At 40.6% G+C, this 12186-nt stretch overlaps 1 protein-coding gene across 1 annotated transcript in view; it reads left to right on the top strand.

The window, feature by feature from the left end:
• ntsr1 (neurotensin receptor 1 (high affinity)) overlaps nucleotides 1-12186 on the top strand; it is a 78022-nt gene that overhangs the window by 28494 nt on the left and 37342 nt on the right. Inside the window, exon 2 of the mRNA XM_063465446.1 lies at nucleotides 1979-2180. Coding sequence (XP_063321516.1) covers nucleotides 1979-2180 — 202 coding nt within the window. The remainder of the gene's footprint in view (nucleotides 1-1978; nucleotides 2181-12186) is intronic.

The raw sequence follows: 12186 nt of genomic DNA, 5'->3' as shown, positions 1-12186 counted from the left end.
GATCCCAGGGGCTATAAGCATAGGGTTACAGGGGCCCGGGCTTGGAGCCAGTCCTGGTGAGGCTGCTTGAAGGCGTAGCTCAAAGTAGGGACATGGCCCACCCTGGCACCACAAGCAAGTGCGGAGACCCTCACGGAACAATCCCCAGCTCCTAAGACTAGCAACTGGGACATGGAAAGTCACCTCTCTGGTGGGGAAGGATCCAGAGCTAGTGCATTAGGTTGAGCGGTACTGGCCAGATATAGTCGCGCTCACCCAACGCATGGTTTGGGCTCTGGAACCAGTCTCTTGGAGAGGTGCTGGGCAAGGAAACTGGAACAGGTGCTGACTGTTGTCTGCACTTATGTGGCAGACAACAGTACCCGGCCTTCTTCAAGTCCATGGGTGGGGTGCTTTACCTGAGGACTCAGCTGTCCTACTGGGAGACCTCAATGCTCATGTGGGAAATGACAGTAAGACCTGGAGGGGCGTGATTGGGAGGAATGACCTGCCAGATCTGAACCAGAGCAGTGTTCTCTTGCTGGAATTATGTGCAAAACACAGTTTGTCCACCACGAACACCATGTCTGAACATGAGGGTGCCCATAAGCACACGAGGCACCAGGACACTCAGGGGTGACTGAGGAATTTTTATATATATGTATGTGTGTGTGCGTGTATACACACACAAAATATATATATATATATATATATATATATATATATATATATATATATATATATATATGTGTGTGTATACATATATATATATATATATATATATATATACATACATATGTGTACATATATATATATATATACACACATACACACACACACACACACACATATATATATATGTATATATGTGTGTGTGTGTGTGTGTGTGTGTGTGTGTGTGTGTGTGTGTGTGTGTGTGTGTGTGTGTGGATAGATAGATATGTATAAGAATTGTAAAGCAGAAGTAAACTCAATCGAAACAGTAATAAGGGTCAAAAAAAGGAAAAAGGGAGGGAAGCTAAAATACAAAAAGCTACTTGAGGAAGTACCCATATGGAAAATAAATAGAAAAAACTTTATAAGATTTATATATATCTTTTCCATATGGGTAATCTTGACATAAAACAAGAAGTAAACTGAAAGATGGGCCAAAAATATACTTACACATTCAGCAAGATACAAACAGAAGAAACATGGGAGCCATCTTTAATCTGCAACCTATTATGGCGGAAGGGCCAATCATCAGCCTCGAGGGACACTGGTTTTTTGTTTTGTTTTTGTTATGTGGGGGCTGTGTGCAGGCAGGAATGGTGGACCCAAAGTGTAGACGCTCGGAGGCAAAAGGTGAACTCAAAACAGCTTTAATGCTGAACTCAATAAAGGTAACAAAACTGAGACTCCAAATAAACTCAGGCAAGCAGACAGAACACACAGCATAGTAAACGGTAGATCGCGACATGGACACAGAGAAACACAGGGCTTAAATACACAGAGGGAGCAATCAGGGAATGGGTAACAGGAGGGAAACACAGCTGGGGCAAATCAGGCCTAACGAGACAAAGGAAGCAAAACTAGACGCATTTACATGAGACACGGACTTTCAAAGTAAAACAGGAAACATAACACAGACTGAACTTACAGACACAAACTCACAGGCAAGCACTACAGAGGGAACAGAGACATGGGACCAGGGCAGACACAGACACTGACTGGACACGGGGAAATAGCAGACAGGGGAGACAGCAACTAAGGATTACACAGAGGCATAAACCATAAGACAGAACTCTAACAAAGAAACCAAAGACTAGAAATGATAAATAATATAATAAACTCAAAACCCTGGGTCAACGACCCAAGCATCCTAACAGTTTTGGGGTTTTTTGTTCTGTTTGTTTGCTTTTTAAATAACATATATACATTTTATCTTAGTGCACCAGATACATAGTTTTTCTGTCAGCACTAATCTCCAGTGTTTACAGCCTTCTCTCTTTTTGAACAGGTAAATGCATTCCTGTCCTTTGTCATACCGATGGTGGCCATATCTGTTCTGAATGGGGTCATTGCCAATCAGCTGTTGCGGATGTTCCGTGAGGCTGAGCAAGACAACCGTGTCTGCATGATTGGCACAAATCCCACCATGCTGAATTTCACCGTGGAGTCCAACCGTGCTCAGTCGCTACGCCACGGAGTTCTTGTTCTCCGTAAGTAAACACTCCAACACTTTTCTGACAGGAATGAGATCTGGTGTGGTCTTCTGCTGCTGTTCAAGGGTTAGCAGGTTGTGCATTCTTCTGCATACCTGAATTGTAGCAAGTGGTTATTAGTTTTCTGTAGCTTTGCTAACGGCTCAAAGCAGTTTGGTCATTCTCCTTTGACTTGAGGCATCAAGACATTTTCTGCTGTCATTGAACATGCAACTGAACATAGCTCTATTCATAGCATAGCATGTAAATGTGAGAGTAAAAATAGTGATATCTTATAATTATATCAAATTTGTACAAAGTATGTTCAATGTATAGAGACAAACTTTTGTAGCGGATCCTAGGGATCTATTAGATAATACAAAAGGTGAAATCATGTTTTATATCCTCTTTTATTCATTTCTTGAGTGTTATTGATGTTTCTGTAAAACACTAGAATTCTGTAAATTCTGACATTTTGAAAATGCTTATAATTTATTTATTATAGTTTATTTAAATGAGCAAAAATACATTTTCATAAATCAAATTTTTAAAAAGCTTTAAGCAATTACTAGTCATGGTTCACTCCCTTATAAAAAAAAAAAGATTGAATTACAAATTACCAGGATTTATTTGACACCATTTGCAGAGGTTTTAGTGCAGTGGTGTTCTTTTTTCATAGCCAATGTTCAGCTTGAAAATTAAATGATACAGATTTACTTATATGACAAGGTTATCACTATGATGACCAACATTTTTTAAATAAATGAGAAATGTTCACAAAATGTTATGATAAAGCCTTGGATTTTAGATGCTGGTGTTAACAGACTTCAAGCTTTGGAGGGTATTAATAGCCTGTTAAGCTGTCCTCAACCTTTTGTGCTTGGGTACACTCCATCACCCACTATGAGAGGCATAAAACTCACTAAGCTTCCATGCACGCAAGCATGTGCACTTTATCGATATCCACCTGCATTAACTCAGCAGCTTCATCAGTCTGTCAGTGATCCACATACCCATCACTCCAGCCCTGTAAATGATTCAAAGGAGGCTTCCTTAGACGTATCCTTTTAATCAAATGTGGATAAATTATGAGCTGCAAATAGTCATCATCAGAGACCCAAAGAAACAACACACAAAAATAATCTTTCTTTCTTTCTTTCTTTCTTTCTTTCTTTCTTTCTTTTCAAAACAGGAAACATCTTTTAAACATGTCTTCCAACATCTTTTTATGACTACACCTACACCTAAAATTTCCCGATGGATTCCTGTTGTTAAAATTTCCTCGATTTTCATCATTACAAAATGCTAAACTTCAACAGTGACAGTCAATCTAATGATGTTATTTCAGGGTGATCCTGGCTGTACACAAGACTGGTCCTAAGCATGAGCAACTTTTGTGTAAGACAAAAGCTACAAATGTTTGTTAATGTATTTTCATTAGCCTTCAGTTCCCCTTAACTGCCCCTTTTCTTTCCCCATCATAAAGTAAAACAGAGAATAGATTATTTCCACTTAATACTATCCTAGAACAACCAAATATATTTAAAAATGATTAGTTAAACTTAAAATTAAGGGAGTGCATCACTTACCCACCACTAGCCTGTCAAATAACCTAATCCACATCTATCACACTCTATGATTTAATCAAGTTTAATTTATATCTATATTTTAAACTAATGGTTATTTGTATTGTTGTCTGCAGTCATTTTACTTTTGGTACAAGCAATTCCACTGATGTGTACAAAGCTTTTGAGATTCACAGCTGAGAGAAGCCTTCACTGACTCAATGCAGCATTACTACATTTAACTTTTTTTTCCACAGTGACAAAACTTTTGTCACTATCCATAGTCTACTTGTGAAAAAGTTGGGACACTGTCAAATGTAAATAAAAAGAGGATGCAGTGGTTAGCAAATCTTAAACCCATATTCTATTCAAAATAGAACAAAAAAGAAAAACAAATGTTTAAGCATAATCATAAAAAATGCATATTTTGAGTTTGATAAAAACCGCTGGAATCAGATTTTGCTCCTAATTAGGTTAATTGGCAACACGATCAAGTATAAAAAGAACATCTCAGAGTTTCTCCAAAAAAAATAGGCAGGTGTTCACCAATCTACAAAATAACTGCACCTACAGATTGTGAATCCGTTTCAGAATAATGTTTCTCAAGAAGACTATGAATGTCACATCTCTACATGCAAGGGACAAGTCTGAAAATAAATACTGGATGCCTGTTATAGTTGGGCCCTCATGCATCATGAGTCTGGCATGTAAATCATTACATGGGGTCAAAAACACTTCTAGAAAACACTGTTTATGAACACAGCTCTCTGTGCCATCCACAAATGCAGGTTTAAGCTCTAATAAAAAAGCATATTCGAGAAATGTTGCTGTCTTCTCCTGGCCTACTTAGAATGGACAGAGGCAAAATGAAAAACTGTTAAAAAATTTTAGTAGAGTCCAGATTCTGAAGTGGCCTATCTGTAATATTTTGAGATAATCCAGCCTTTACAGCTCTAGTCCAAAAATGTAATTTCTGTGTGGTAACAATTGTTCTTCTGACAATTATTTACCATGTTTTCAATAGTTCTGGTCAATAAATTGCAGCTGTATGAAAAAAAAAAGTACACCCTCTTTCTTTATTAAGGCTTTACACATCAGGACATAATTAAAAATAAAATCCTCAGCAATTGGGCACACAAAAGCCGAAGCAAAGAAGCACTGTGTGAAAAACTAAGTAGACTTTATTGCTTCCATAGAAATTACAAGGGTAACTAGCAACCGGGTACTGCTAATCAGGTGCACTTGATTAACTGATCATCAGTAAATATAAAGCAGACGTTTTTGCAGTTTGCTGTTCTGAAGCATTCAGGTCTTTGCCACCCATCAATCTGGGAATGGTTAGAAGCTTCTTTCCAAATAATTTAAAGTCTCTCATTCTACAAGATTATTCACAAATGGAAGTTACTAATCTTCCCAGGAGTGGAAGTCCCAAGAAATTCACCCCAAGGTCAGACCATACACTGCTCAGAGAAATTGTAAAAAAAAGAAAAAAAGAAAAAAGGATATTTTGATTTCACCCATTAAAAGAAACAGCAGAATTTCCAGAAGCATTTTTCCTGATAGGAGTCATATTCAACTAGCACAGCCAGCTACTTCATACACACATTTTCTAAAAGAACTGGTTCTTACATGGCAGTTTTCTACTCTGTCTTAGCACTCAGAGCAGTTTACACAACTTGCCTCAGTCATACAAGCACTTTTTTCTATGCTTTTTTTCTATGTCATTACTTTCTATCATTCACCCATATTTATACTCTGATGAATGCATCAGAGAGCAATGTGGGGTTAGTATCTTGCATAAGGATATTTGGCATGCAGACTGGAGTAGCTAAGGATCAAACAACCAACTTTGCAATTGGCAGATGACCTGCTCTACCTCCTCTACCCGTAGCTCAGGAAGGGTGCAGTGGTTTAACTGTCTGGGCCTGGTTCACTTAATACCTGGCTCATATGACACTGGCAAAAAACCCTGGAATATATATTTCCATTTATTTGAGAGTCATTGAAAATATCTTTCATCCCCTGTTTGATGAAACGACACACGATACCTGATCTCTGGCATTTCATGAAAAATTCACTGTGTAATAAAACATATAATGTCTTTCTATAATAATTCAATTTTCATTCTTCGGACCCACTTTGTCATATCACAGACTGACTTTCAAGCTTAACTGGATCAAGGGGGAACGTTGTATCCAAATGGGTTCCATTTTTTCTAATATTCACAATTATAGCAGTAGTTGCTGTGATCTGTCCTGCTGTACTCAAAGTAATGTCGCACTTTAGTGACAATCCAATTAGCTGGATAATGTCAGGCAAATTAAATACAGAAAAAATACATTTTGTAATGATTTCTCATACTGTTCTGACTGAGAGTGCTATCATTATCATACAGAGACAGGCAAATCTTAGTTGTAATATGCCTCACATATAATGTGGTCTTGGGTTATGAGAACAGACCAGTCCCTCCCTTCCTTTCACTCCCACTCCATGTCCTTTACTTAATTAGAACTATTCTTCATATGTGTGTGCGATAATTACAGTTGAATAGGTCCAAATTCTGAACCCAGTCAAAACATAACCTGTCTTTGTTTTATCATTGACAATTCAAAAAAAGCTTTTATTACAAAAACCACAAATCTAGTAAAGATTCATGAAATCTGCCCACAGGGTTTTGTCACTGATGTTTCTGCCTTTATCACCCATCACCCAGAAGATTTCAGTTGCCTTCCCAGCATTGCCAGTACATGATCTGTGCTTGCTTTTGGTAGAACTTTGAATTGGGTCATTATTAATATTGGTGGTCAGAGACTTGTTCAGTACTTGAATTTCAATTTTTGATCTTATTTTTCTTCAAATAAGTTTGGTTTGTTTGGTTTAGCTGTAATTTACTTTTTTAATGCTCATTTGTGTATCTAACATCTAACAACCTACAATTTATAATGCTTTTTGAAATATATACATATATATAGCTTTAAATTTTGAAGCTTTTAGAATTGTAGGGGTCTTGCAAGTGTTATTCTAATTCTAATGCAGGATAAACAGCCATACAGAGCAAATACTCCCCCAACTCATTCTATTTCAGTATAGAGTGACACTCTAATGCAATTTTCAGTTCTTTATGGTCATACTGCCTTCTCTCATATGTTAATCAGATATCACTCTATGCCTGTGTGTGTGCGCGCGTGTGTGTGTGTGTCTGTGTGTACTTAGCACAGTAGCAGAACAAAACATGGCTCACTCAAGTCAATAACAATTCACCAGCCTACAATCGAGGTTTTCCAGAAATTGATCATTTGTCAGAAAACAAGAACCAAATCTTTTTTTTTTTTTTTTTTTTTTTTTCTTCTTTTTTTTTTAAACCTGTCCCGTTTGGTTCTTTTGCCATCAGAATTATTGTCTAAAGGCGAAGAAAGATGCCCAACGGATTTACTTTACCAAATGGACCATCCCAGCCTTGCCGTAATGGTCCATTTGATTTACCTTTTATTGTTTATTTTATTTTATTTTATTTTTTTACTTGCTAGATACGGGACAGGGGAAAAGAAAAGGGAGAAAGAAAGAGGGGGGAAAAAACAAAACAAACAAAAAAAAAAAAACAGCGGAGAACAGGGACGGGGATAAAGGGCAAAAAACAAAAACCAACAAAATAAGCAGACAAAAAATACATATATCGATCACCTGGATCACCTGTTGAGAAAGAAAAAAGAAAACAAGCAGAAGAAAACGAGAGTAATAGAATAAACAACATCACAATGATATATGGGAATATAACACTACATACTTAATATTAAACATTATTGTGCAGCACGTAAGATCGACAGCGCACAGTGTGCTTTGAGGTAGGAGCCAAAAAGGGTGTAGTTTGTGTGTGTGATCACCTGTGTGTACACCTGTGAGCATGAGCGCGCTTGTATTTAAAAGGTTCCTTAATGTAATGATCTGCTAGAGGGTGTGGGGGGCCACAGTCCCATCCTCCAGGGCATGAAGCAGGTATGGAGGAGATCAAAACTCCAGACATCCAGAGGCCCCCAGAACACAAGAGACCAAGGAAGACCAACAGAGGGGCAGCCGCGCCACTGTCCCAGAAAGAGCTGAGGAGAGTCCCAGATGAGGGATCACTCAGCAGCCGCGGAGCAGAAGCCAGGGGGGGTTGCAGTGACGTGCCCGTGAGCTCCGCCGGCAGCCAGCTGTGCCTGAGTGACCGAGCCCCAGGCCGAGAGGCCGAGGGCACCCCACCCCCGAAGTGGCCCGAGCGAGCCCCAGGTTCCAGGCCCCGATAAGCAGCCACCAAGGAGTGAGCCGGTGTGTACCCGGACGCCCACCCCCGGACACAAAGAACCACCAACGCATCGATGTCTGAGGGCGTCTGCCACCGGCAGGGGAAGTGGTGGGGGGAGATAGGCCTCCAAACCTTGGAGGGCCTGAGATGTCCCCAGAGAGGTGGCGTCTGATACCCAACCTGACATATAGACACAGACATACAGGCACACTCAAATACAAACATCCATTCCCACCCTCATGCTCTCATAGGCAATTACTCCACACTCAACCAACGTGGAGACAGACATAAAGAGACGCTGTACACACAATCACACTCCCCAAGCGTACTCTAAGAACCGGGTCTAGGTACCCTTGCCCCTGGAGGGGGAAACTGCACCCAGACCCAGGTGGTGTTACCCTTTTCCCTGCAGTGGGGAGAAGCAGACTGCCCCGACTCCGCAGCAGCAGGGAGGCCCCACACCCCAGACCCCAGTCGGACGGCCAACTCCTCCTCCTAGCCCCCCCGCTCCAGCAGGCCGCAGAGACCGGGGGTGTGAGAAGACTCCAAACCTCCCTCTACCCGCTCATATGTAGTGTTGATGTATATGTGTTCTAAGGTGCAATTAAAACCCAGGAGGGCATGGAGCTACCTGCCAGAGAGCAGCAGGTAAGCGCATAGCCCCTCCTGATAGCCCTCAATGTCTACGTGTATTTAAAATTGAGAGGTGGGCAACGACGCCAGGGGTGAGGTGTACACCCTGATGGTAATTTGGAGTCCGTGTTGTGAGCCCACCCCCAAGATCCTATATGTATGTGTTATGAGAGTGTGAGTAATGTGAATGTCTAAGTTGTGAGATAAAATTGAGGCAGAGGCAGCCAGAAGGGGACAGAGGGGGGGGATGCCTCCTCTGCACCCTGGTGACACACCCCTACCCCAAGGCCCTGCATGTGTGGGTGATTGTGGTGGAGCGGGAAGAGGGAGGCAGCTGGAGATGGGGAGGGAAGAAAGGGAGGGGCAAGTGACCCCTCCCTGGGGCCAGCTCCCCCGCTGACCCCAGTAGGCACCCCCATGCTCTGCAACCCGCCAGGGAAAGGGGGCCCAGGCCCATCCGGACCAGGGCCCAGTGCAGCAGCGCCGCCCGGCCCCACAGAGCCCGGGACAGCCCACCCGACCCCAACAAGAACCAAATCTAAACATCTGCAAATCTAATGGGCTGGGCCAGAGAACTATAAGGAAGGCTGTAGCTCTCACTTCATTTTAAAGGCATAGATGGAATTAAATAAAGAGACCTATTCACATAAACAAAGAATAAAATGTAAAAAAAAAAAAAAAAATTAAATTAAATAAGACCCAGACCATTCTCAATCCGACGCGTAACATACCGATGATTTGTCACATCCCGAAGCGTCCCATAGGAACGCGAAAGGTAACCTTCTGCGCATATCATAGGCGCCCTATGACATGCGCTGTATTGTGGATGGAATCCAGTAGAATGACGCTCCCGGCAGTAACACTTGTTCCAGCCGTGTATTCCAGCCCTAATCTTAACCACAGTCTTAATCATATTAGATAGTGTTTTCCAAAGTAATTAATGATGATAAAGTAAAACGAAATGTACATGTAGATTCATTCCAAATGGTTCTCATGTTTCCTGACGTTTCCAAACGTGTAACACAGAGACGTGTTAGGTGGCCGAAAGCGTAACATACCGACGATTTCTCACATGGCATAATATGTTACGCTTTGGGATGAGAACGTGTTGGGAAAATACCAAGGGGACAGGAAGGATGTACCTATCACTGACCGGAACAAGCTCTAACGGTCATATTCTTTGACTTTACAGGTTGATCAGTTCAAGCTTACAAGTACATAAACACAGTGAGGAAGTATTCATGAATACTTATAAGTTTCATAAGTTAACTGTCACGGCTGGGACAGCAGTCGCGTGGTGATGAGAAGGAGGATCCAAGTTGCAGACAGCGGCGATGATGTGAGTGAGTTTATTTACAGTGCACAATACATAACAAAAGCGAGGGCTGAACCAAACCTGAAAACCTAAGGACACGGGATGATACATGGAGATGACATGGAGAAAGCAGGACAGAGAGACGCGGAGAAACACTGACTAACACAGAATAACACAGACGATCCCACGAGGAGCACAGGCAGACACACACACACTATAAATACACACAAGGAAATGAGGGAATGACACACCAGAGGGGAACACAACTGAACCTAATTAGACACGACGAGACACAAACCTTCAAAGTAAAACAGGAAACTCACAGACTGTTTTACAACACAAATTTAGGTGACACGAACAGAGCACAAGGGGAAGATACAGGTAGGGATAATAAAACACTGAACACCAGAACCAAACCCTAAGAACTAATACAAAAGCAGAAGAAACTAGAAAATAACAACAATAAACTCAAAACGCTGGGTCACCGACCCAGGACCATGATATTAACCTTATATAATTATAAAAGCAACATAACTTTTTATTTATAAGGTAAACATGCTTTCAAGTGAAGTCCAAAAAAGTGGGGTTAAGATGAGACAGACTTTTACACACACCAGAACTGTTTCACAGGTTATGTTTATATATATATATATATATATATATATATATATATATATACATATATATATAAAATCATAAATGTATTTTATGTTTACCAACATGCCTACCTCTATTTAGAATGTACAATTTATTATTCACAAATGCCCCTCCAGATAATTTAGTGTGTACTAAATTTTATCGACACTCAGATAAATCTGTCCAAAAGAGTGAGTACACTTTTCTTTTGTTTGTGTATTTGCACAGTGGTAGTTAGGAATCTACACATTGGGCCCCAGGGATTGGTGAGCCAGTGTTGGGGGTGGGGGGTGGAAGGTTGCAAAGGACCTTATTAGACAAGTACGGTTCCAAATATTTCACCATAGTGCTATGGTTAAGTTCTACTTAACAATATGCATAAAAAAGCCATGACCGAGGAAGGTACCATGGTTTCAGAATTGCTGAACAGACGTATTGACAGTGACAAACAGTAATGAGCAGAATGCTGAGGACTACGTTGTCATTGTGCTGGAGACTACAGAGAAAAGAGATCTGCCTCTGACTTATTGATTGACTATATGGGTGTAATGCAAACACGCATAAATAAACATGTTCGTGTATGTATGATAGCAGGACATTACATTAATTTAAATTCATTTTCTGGAGACTAATTTAGAACACAACCATAACTAATGTTGTCCCCACAACATGAGCAATACCCCAACTCATGCACACACAAATACACACTGTTTTTACTTCTTCAGTTTGTTTATGTACTTAAGGTTACGGAAAGACAGGAAATTGCCCTGTTGAGGCTTGTCTCAACAAACAGTAGATGTTATTACACCCACTGAGGAATCAACAACAAAAATATCAATGTTAAGTGTTGCCAACTTTGTGGGATATTGTGAGACAAGTATTTCTTGACAGGGCACAAAAAGATGGAAAACAAAGGACTATCAATCACCTGCTGTAGACAGAATCTCATACCCAGAGATATAAAAGAGTAAATGTATGTTTGACCCAGTAATAATCTCTCCTCACAAGCATAAAAATCAGCACTTGAATATCTTTGGGGTCTCTGTTCTGTTGCCTGCCTATCATGCAGTGATAGGAAATAACAGAGAACAATAAACACCGTTTAGAGAGGTTTCTTTAACTACATGTGTTATTTTGCATTCTGGATATGACAGCGGGGATCTTTAAGAAGCTGCTAGGAAACCAGCAGACATAAATGACAACAGTAGGCATTATCAGCAGCAACTGCCACCAATTATTCAGCCACACTGGGACTTTGAGGTAATAGATAATTAACCTAGGGAGATCACAAACTTTGCTGTATCACTAAGTATTCATTCTTACAGGTCACTCCAAAACAATGAAATCTGAGTAAAAAAGTTTTGTGGTGAAATCAATGAGTTCAGCCTGATTTCAAGTCTGTGTCACTCAAGTAAATGGACCGGTTCTTATAAAGCACTTTTCTAGTCTACTTGAGCACTCAAAGTGCTTTATTCACACAAGCACTTTTTCTATACGTAAGTGCCTTCCTTCTAACAGTCACACTCTGATGAATGTATGAGAAACTAACTTGGGGTTCAGTGTCTTGCATGCTTGGCATGCGGACTGGAGGAG

Source organism: Pelmatolapia mariae, linkage group LG20 (genome assembly GCF_036321145.2).
Source record: "Pelmatolapia mariae isolate MD_Pm_ZW linkage group LG20, Pm_UMD_F_2, whole genome shotgun sequence".
Classification (NCBI taxonomy): domain Eukaryota; kingdom Metazoa; phylum Chordata; class Actinopteri; order Cichliformes; family Cichlidae; genus Pelmatolapia; species Pelmatolapia mariae.
The sequence above is the reverse complement of the archived record's forward strand: the minus strand, read 5'-3'. Positions and strand labels throughout refer to the sequence as shown.